The following is a 9,360-nucleotide window of genomic DNA, read 5'->3' on the forward strand; positions in this document are numbered from 1 at the left end:
GTCTGTTTTGTGGTAGGAGTGTTGGGTATTGAAATGCGGGTGCTTGGCCAGTATTATAGAATAACATGGTCGATGGCCATTAATTTTTAGATTTTACTACCTGGTGCGGAAGGTTGTGGGAGTATATCCCACGGGAAGATCGTATAAGTGTGACGTGTTAGTCATTCGATTGTTAGAGATTTAAAATAGGTATGGAGATTTTGGTACTATCGCCAATGGGAGAGGTTATGACTGAGAGGCGCTTTATTCCTTTGGTTGTGGACTGTGGGAGTTTGTTCCGGATTTGACGGTTGTTCTTATATGTCATGAATAGGGTCATTGTGGATCCTTGGAAGGTTAGTGGCCCAGTACGGGATGATCGGAATCGGCTTGAAGTCTACTAGTAGACTTAATGTGAATGTGTTCTCTACATCAGGTCAGGTCAGATGTGTTCATTCAGCTTAGCGCTGCTTATGAAGGAGTCTTCGGGTGTTGGATATTATTCCTATCGTCAGCTATTCTTCGTAATACTATATTATGCCATGTGGGTTATGAGACGACTTGATTATTCGCACGTGTGTTGTGGTCCTTTGTAGCTTGTCGTTATTGCACCTTAGTCGTGCTTGAGCTTTTGTAGCGTGTGGCGCTATCCTTCTCCCCAGGGTTATGTTTTCGCACTTGGCGTGTTTGTGGTCTATATTCGGGTATTTCGTAGGTATAAGCATTATGGCTTGATGGGTTTTTTCTTATTTATTATTATGTGTGGATCGGGTGGCATGCCGCCACGGATATGTTATTTGGATCGGGTTGCACGCCACAACAATGAGATGTTGAATACGGTTCCCTATATCTATTCTTGTGTATTTTGTTTCTCATTCTCTGAGAAGAGTTCATAGCCTCTGTTCGACCATTTTTTTCATTACGCGGGCTGGGTAGTTCTTTCCCAGAGTTCGTTCCTTCTTATGTGTCATATTTAAGTTGTAGCTTGTCGTTACATTGATGGCGTCATTTGAGATCTTGGTTAGTGTTTGAGGTGGCTTATTGCCTGAGCAGCTTGTACTGGGTGAGATGAGGTTATTGGACTTGAAATTAGTACGGTCAGATTTATGTACGGTATATCAAAGGAAAAATATCACTATTTAGTTCAGAATGAGATAATGGTTTTTGTCAAGCGGAGGAACTTCGTGAGTTATTCATTTTAAGAGAAACTAAAGCAAAATGATCAAAAACACGCAAAGTAACAATATTAGAACTAAAAGAAACATCTAAGCACTAAAAGGTGTAAAAATCAAGGGGAGGATAAAAAATTACATGTCTACATACTTCATACCAAACACACCCATAATCTTTAATAATTCTTAATACCTGCACATAATGTTTTGCATTGAATAGAGTTTTCATCTTGCATAATGCATAAGATTTGAAGATTTGCACATGATATCTGTTTTATTGGACAAATGCCAAAAAAATACTAGATAGAAAATTTTATTGTTAAGCTCTTAGACTGCCTTCAAGGAAAAGTTATTGGATACCCCTTTGCTACAAATTTAGGCACAAATCTTCGCCAGTTCAAGCGCTATATCACTATTAAGAGAATGAAGTCTACGAAATAAGCTACAATTGCAAAGTTCTTCCATCAATCTTGAAAGAATTTATTTTTCAAGTAACTTTAAAGTATGTGCCTCAAAGTTTAAATCTTTCTATATTTAGTTATGAATTTAATAATAATATATTAGCTTTTTTTAATATTTAATTAGTAAAATATACATATCTTTAGAGATTTAAAATTTTAAAAATTTTCCTATATTTTATATATCAAGTGCTGTTATATGAGCCGTTCACTATAAAAAGCAAAAAATATCGAAACAGATAATGTTGTTACAGAGAGATTTGACTAGAGACCGTATATATAATCTTTTCGCGAGGTATAATATGCTTTAAATTCTTTTAGATAATTAAATATTATTCAATGACAAAATGACCAATAAAACCTTCAATGATTGAATATTGTAGTTTCATATGTAATTGATGGAAAAATTCCCTCTGGGATATCTTTTGATGTCGGATTGTCAATTGAAATACCAATTATTGATTTCAGCAGCATAAGGTGATACGAGGAAATAAACGCCATGGGACCTTCGTCCCCTTACCTTTTTGTAAACAAATTCTTCTCTGTCACAGTGGTAGAACACAAGATGTTTGGCACATACATAGTATTATTCATACTCGCCTCCCTAATTTTGGGCGAAACACTTGTGTTTTTGGGGATATGGTTCCACACCTCATTTCAAGAACCAATTATTGTGGCTTTGTCTCACCTTCACAAAGGAAAAGGCCCTTTGATTGTAAGAAGGATACGGATATTGATGTTCTGCGTTTTGGTGTACTGGGTATACAGCACTAGTGTCATATTTTATAGCCGGAGGATTTTTCATGGCCCCATCAATTGGAGAGATGATGTTGCTCTCAATCTCCTAATTCTGCAGGCTTCGCTCCTGGGTACTGCTTTGATTTCTTGTTTTTTTTTCTCTTCAATATACTGAAAGCACAATCCTTGTTTAATATACTGCTCCATAGTGCACATAGAGTAGATGTCTTGATTAACAGCTTTTGGAATATATTGTTGAAGTCTTGCTTAAAGTGCGCTTAGGCCCTGAAGCTCGGTCAACCTCAGGCTGTGCCCTATGCCTTAATTGGCGCTTTAGTGTAGGTGTGAAGGTGCTAAGGCCTGTGCACGGGTTTTCTCTTTGGACTGAATAGTGTATGTTCGTGCAAGGATAAGTGAATTTAGAGATCCGCTCTAGTTTTACAGAACCTCTAATATGTTTTTTAGAAATAAGTTTGTAGTATTAGAATGAAATAATGGAGAGGATCAGGTATAGAGAATTCATATAGCCAACCCAACTTGTTTAGGGTTGAGGCATATTTGAACCCACAATGAATAAATTAGGGTGATGGGCTTGAGGAATATTGGTTTTAGATTCTAGTAAGAGTTGTTAGCATGGAACAATTATAAGGATGGTTGAAATAGAGAAGTACTCCCGCGGTAGTATCTAATAGAAGTATGCCTACCAAGGTGAAAGGTAAGTTGCATTGAAGAATTACATGACCAACAATGTCATATGAGAGTGAATATTGGGCGACAAAAGTCCAACACATCTACAAGATGAGTGTTGTTGACTAAGTTGCTCGGACTTTCACTTTCAGTGCTGCACCCGTGTCGACACGGCGTGAGTGTGGGATCCGTACTGGATATCTCAAACCGATTTTGGCTACTTTGACCAAAATCGAGGAGAAATTCGGGACAAATACAATAATTTCTGAAATCAAAACAAAAATTAGGGTGAAATTGAAGAAAATGGAATACCTTGTATATAGAAATTTTTATGTCTGTCCTCTAATCCTTTTCAAATTCTCCTCTTGATCAATATTTTCTCCTTTTCGGAATACCGTGAATGTTTTTCACATGATGTCTCATAATTTAGACATATTTTTTTTATTCTATTTTTAGATATTTGAATTATTTTCAGTCGAATCCATGCACCTGTATCTGGATACATACCCCTAAATCTTAAAATTTAGATCTTGTAGGATCCGATCTCTAGATTCATACCCGTATCGGATACCCGCATCCGAGTCTGAACAACTTAGGTTGTAGAGATACAGATGTTAAGATGTATGTTCAGTCATATACGATTAGATAAGATAAAAAATGATCACATTTGCTAAAAGGTGCAAATAACACATCGAGGATAAAATGAGATAAAGTCGTTTGTGATGGTTTGTTCATGTCGACCTTCGGATGCGTTGGTCTGTAGGTATGAAAATATGGTAAATGAAAGTGTTAAAAAGGGAACGACATAGACCTAAATTCACATGGAACAGAGTTGTCTCGAAAACCTACAATTTATTGGAATCCATGCAAACTTAGCGAAAGATAGAGCACAATGAAAGCTAAAAGATATACATAAGCAATATCAATTAGTTGGGGATATGTTTTCGTCATGTTCGTACGTTTACTTTAGGTCATATGCTTTCTGGGATCTTTTAGCCATATCATAGATCAACATATTCTCCCTTTTTTATTTTTACTTTTAGTTTGTATATATTGGCCTTAGATGAATTTAAACAGAGAAACATAGTCAGAGGATTCATATGGCCGATCCAACCTGGTTGGAACAGGCGTAGTAGTTGTAGGAGTAGTTTGCATCTTCTTCTCTTTTCTTTATTCTTTTGGGGTAAGGACATTAGAAGCCAACTTTGATTTTAGTTTATTATCAACGTGGATTTCCTTATCCAAAAAAAGAAATAAATTAAAAAGGCCAGCTTTGAGCTTCTGGTTCATTTGTCTCCTCAGACCGGGTAATGACCCTCAGGAGTCAATAAGCTGCTTATTGAAATGCTCCCAACACATATATTACCTTCTAAGAATGCACTGTGATGTTTTTTTGACAATGACTGCACTATGATGCCTTTAATACTATTATTCATGTTATCTTCCATGATCTTGTCGAGCTGTTACTTTCACCTTACATGAGTTGCATCCACAATAATAAACATGACATTTCTGCTAATTTACTCTCTTCTTCTTTAGTAATTCATCCCAAACTTGTTCCACTTTCTCAAAATGAACATTACTTGTTTAATATGATTTCATAGAAATTTTAATACTGATTTTGAACTCCATATCAAATTATTATCACATAAATAGATAGAATTTGATCCCTGCCAAAGGATAGTTGGTGTATTGTGATGAGCAACAAATATGGTCAATTATGCTTTTTTTTAAGCAATCAATTAATTCCTTTACACCCCCCCCCCCCCCCCCACCCTCTCCAGTACAATGATTTCCAAGTTTCAAATGGTAAGCATTTAATCTCTCTCTCTCTCTCCCCCAGCCTAATTGATCCATATAAATGCCCAACTACAGTGGTCATATTGCTAATAAGATGCTTTAAAGAAGAAACTAGATTTGCTTTTCAAAAAAGAAATGATTTAACACATCCTGATCAAAATGAAATTACAACAACAACCCAGTGAATCAAAATGAAATTACGTAACACATTATTGTGCAATGCTAACTTTGCCTATCTGAGCTTCGCCAGATCATAGTTAGTCCCAAACCCGCATAAAAGACAGTTACAGTAGGCTGGCCGTTGACGGCTAGCTTATAAAATATTCTATATGTGAATTATCTGAGTATTAATTAGAGTGAAAAGGATGCAAATGATGCATATAACCACCCCATATAATTTGTGATTGAAACGTAGTGGATTGATTCATTGTGGCTTTTCGAGTTTTTAAGCCAAAGAGAACTGTGAACCCCATGTTAAGACTTACTGGTTACTTTGTTGTGAATAAACCACCTAGTAGGAAAAAGAAACTGAAATAAAATCTTCTATCAAACTGTAAAATTGTATTTAGTTCAGTCTAAGAAAAAGCAAGCATAAAATGCCAGGGTAATTTCCTGTATACCCAAGAGTTTGATATAATATAGAGTTGCAGAACACCGTAAAGATATCTTCAAGATTTGCTAAGCCTCATGCTTGTTCTCATTTTCCCCTTCTTTTATCATTGTTAATGGAATCACCTCTTTCAGTTCTCAGATATCAGTGCTTTTAAAAGCGAAAAGTGCAAAAAGTAATTACAACAAACAGTGTTTTTCTCTATGAGGAGTGAAGCGCACACTTCTCTGAAGCGAAGCACACAATTTACAAAAAACTAAAAAGCACCAAACATAAATAAATTTAGTACTATCATAACGAAGTTGCAATTAAAATAACTTTTTTTGTGGTTAATGCAATTAAAATAACTAATTCAGCATCTAATTATTTTTCTCTAAAAAATAACTAATTTCAGTATCAAACGTAAAATGATGCTGGTACTAGTCTAACTCCTCAAAGTTGAGATTCAACAAACCGACAGCTTCTTGTTTGGATCACTTTGCAGATCATTGTTTGAAGCCCACATTTCTTTGAAGTAGGACTGAACTGAAATTTTTGGTTTTCTGGTTTCGGTTTCTACATTTATTTGGTTGGTTCATGGTTTAATTGTTTCAATATGTCTGTTCTTCGGTTCGTTTCTTGGTTTAGTGGAAGTTTTTAGAAAAGAATTTCTGGACCATCCTTCTTCCTGTTTCTCTCTCCTGACGGATGATATGATAACTGCAATAATAAAAGTTTAATCCTGTTGACTGATGACATGTTAACTGCAGCACACTATTCTTGTAATATTTGATATGGGTTTGAGTCCAAAGAATTGAAAAAAGCTATTTCAATAGTGTTTGATTGATGATATGTCAACAGTTTTATTTCTTGACATGGGTTTTTCTCAAAGTTGGTACTTTTGATGTTCTCTGGCTTCCATGATAGACTCTTATGGTAATATTTCATTTTAAAATTTGATTTTTTCCCTCTTATTGTTTCTTATGATGCTCGTTCTTATTGAGATATCTGTTTTGCTTTTTTCCTTACTATTTTGATATTTACAGAACTGAAAAATAAAAAGCTACTCCTAAATAAATAGTCTTTGACTGATGATATGTCAACTGATTCTTGAGAAATTCTTTAGTACGTTTCAGTCTTATTCGTGAAGCACAAAATATGTAAAGATACATTTCTTGGAAATGGAAAAGCAGGGTACTGAATTTCCTATGACTGTGATGATATGAAGTAGAAAAAGTAATATAGGAAATGGACTGGGCAGGTTGTTCTAAACTAATACACTTGTGTAGACCGATGACAAGTCTCTATTAATATGTGTCGAAAAGGAACCTGTGGTGCAGCTAATAAGAATAAGAAAAAAAACTAACATTGTCCTGTATAAGATGACACAAGTCTAGTGTGCATGTAAATACCACCAACAACAACAACAAAAAACCCAGTGTAATCCCACAAGTGGGGTCTGGGGAGGGTAGAGTGTATGCAGACGTTACGCTTATCCTTGTGAAGTTAGACAGGCAGTTTCCGATAGACCCTCAGCTCAAGGACAAATAAAAAAAGGAAGCTGTGCATGTAAATACCATTAGGAAAAAAAGGTTGTTCTTTGCTTAGATTAGTAAAAAGGGAATCATAAAAATTCATGGGTGCCCATTTTAATGAGAAAATGTGAAAAGGGTTTGGGAACAAGTACTTGCAAGTGCAGCCTATTGCAAAAGTTTAATTCTGACCCATTTTTTGTCTGGGGAAAACCCCCTTTTTGACAGGCCCAAAACCAAAAAAACTGAATTGATTAAACTGAAGTGAACATGAAAAAAATCGAACTGTACCAAAATTACTACAGTTCAGTTTTGGTTACCGAAATGACAATCCGAAAACGGAAAAAAACAAACTGAACTTTTGTTAAACCGCACCAAAACGACCGACACCCACCCCTACTTTGAAGCGCATGGCTTCACCCATGAAGCAAACCCCTCATTTCACATTGCTTCACCGCTTTAAACAACGAAGCTATGGCTTATAACAATGCTGTCGGCAAAGCTCTCAACAACTATCTTCTGTTTTTGCTATATTACACTCTTTCTTCCATCTGACTATATCAAGCTCCTCACCAGGAACCTCAAAATATTTGGGAGCATATCGTTCTACTGGTGAAATGCCACTAAATTTATTATTGACAAGTTACAATCATATTAACTACCTGCAGTGGCTGTTTGACTTGACGAGTAAGCACATGAAATGTCCAGATGGGATGTGTGTGTTTCATCTGAACTACTACTAATCTACGATTCACAAGCATTTGGAAATAGTGTTTAGCTTTTCATCCCTTTTGTTACTAGGCCTCTTCCTCCAATGGATGGTTTCCCCATTTCTTGTGTTTCTCCAATGTCTTATGGGATGGGAGCATACATTGCGAGTACTTTAATACTAATTGTAACTTTTATGCTTTCTGCCTCCGCTCCTAACCATCACAGATGGTATTTATATATGGTTCTGTCAATTCACTGTTCATCAGATCCCTAAATAAGTCCAAGAAAGGCTATTTTTTTTTAAAATGAAGAATATTTAATCCATTTATACTGATATGAGTTACTAAATTGAGTTTGAAGCTTATAGGTGGCTTCTCGCATATCCACCAATAATGCATGTGATTCTCATTCTCCTGTCTTGCACATACAGAGATATTGACCCATTAATCCTTAAGATCTCTTGATTAACCAAGACAAAAGGGTAAGTGCTCCGTCCCTCATAGGTAATACTGAAGGTGGAGTTTGCCAATAGGAGTTACATATATCTAGGTAGACTAGGTTATGCCGATGCATATACTTGGACAACTGATTTATGTCAGATGTGTTTTGCAAATTTCTTGGTTTTAAGTTTTAAAACTAAACCTGTGATTTGCAGGATTTTCGCTCTTTGCCTGGATGGTGTTGGACAAATTGTATCCTGTAATAATGGAGCATGATTCTGTTAGGAAGATTATCAAGGCTGAAGAAATACTTCTTCAGGAAAGAAAATTGCTTATGGAGGATCATGGTAGAGTTTTACAGGGTAAGATTGCCGAATTGAGAGCAAAAATGAAGAAGCTGGAAACGGATTGTAAGATGAAAGCTACTAAGGCTCAGGCTGCAGGAGCTATTGTTTTGAAATTAAAAAACCAGTTCGAAGAACTCCATCTTAAATATGATCGTTTGCTTGAATACAACCACACACTTCGAAACCAGTTGCAGTCAATAAGCCACGAGGTCCAGATTATTGACGAGTCAGATGGATGGTCTAATTTGAAAATTAAGCTGGGTTGGCCAACACTTGAAAATAATGGACAAAGTGTAGATTTTGAGAATGTAATGGAGGCAGCAACAAAATGTGGTGAGTACCTTGTCTCTGTCAGTCAGTCATCATCCTCGCCCAGACATCGCAGGCCAATTTATCAGTGTTGAGGACAAATAACCAGCTTGCTTTCTTTGAAAGATGCTTGTTTGTGTAAGTAAAACATTTGTAAATTCTCAAAGAGAACTGATGGCAGAATGCTGTACATGCATAGCCTTGAGCTTTATTTTCTTTCCTCTTTTTTCTTTCTGTATTGGCTACTTGAAAGGAGAATAAAATAGTGGAATTCACAATCTTATTTTTTTTTAAGAATATCATGTTGCTTCATTTCTATGGAGTCATTTTTTATTCTCCTTTGAAGTAAAACTCAATTTAGCAGTCCTCCATTTTGCCAGCTTAAATAAACAAGCATCACATTTATTGGACGAACGCTGCGAGAAAGAAAAACAAACAGACGTCCCAGTTCTACCTTGCACCAAAAATAAATAGTAAAAGTGGGGAAAACTTAATAACGCAATTCTATTAGTATATCATAACATCTACTATTGTTTATTTGTTTCATTAATTTCGGCTTCCAACCAACTTAAATTTTCTCTAAACACTGTTTAAATGG

The 9,360-nt window shown here is 35.8% G+C and overlaps 1 protein-coding gene across 1 annotated transcript; it reads left to right on the top strand.

Moving 5' to 3' along the window:
* The first annotated feature begins 1,994 nt into the window (after positions 1-1,994).
* Positions 1,995-9,045, top strand: LOC107813029 (uncharacterized). The gene is made up of 2 exons (XM_016638234.2): positions 1,995-2,478; positions 8,322-9,045. The coding sequence occupies exons 1-2, from the start codon at positions 2,109-2,111 to the stop codon at positions 8,855-8,857; spliced, it is 906 nt and encodes a 301-aa protein (XP_016493720.2). The 5' UTR covers positions 1,995-2,108; the 3' UTR covers positions 8,858-9,045.
* The last annotated feature ends 315 nt before the right edge of the window (positions 9,046-9,360 follow it).

This window comes from Nicotiana tabacum, chromosome 13, assembly GCF_000715075.1.
Source record: "Nicotiana tabacum cultivar K326 chromosome 13, ASM71507v2, whole genome shotgun sequence".
In the NCBI taxonomy this organism is placed as follows: Eukaryota; Viridiplantae; Streptophyta; class Magnoliopsida; order Solanales; family Solanaceae; genus Nicotiana; species Nicotiana tabacum.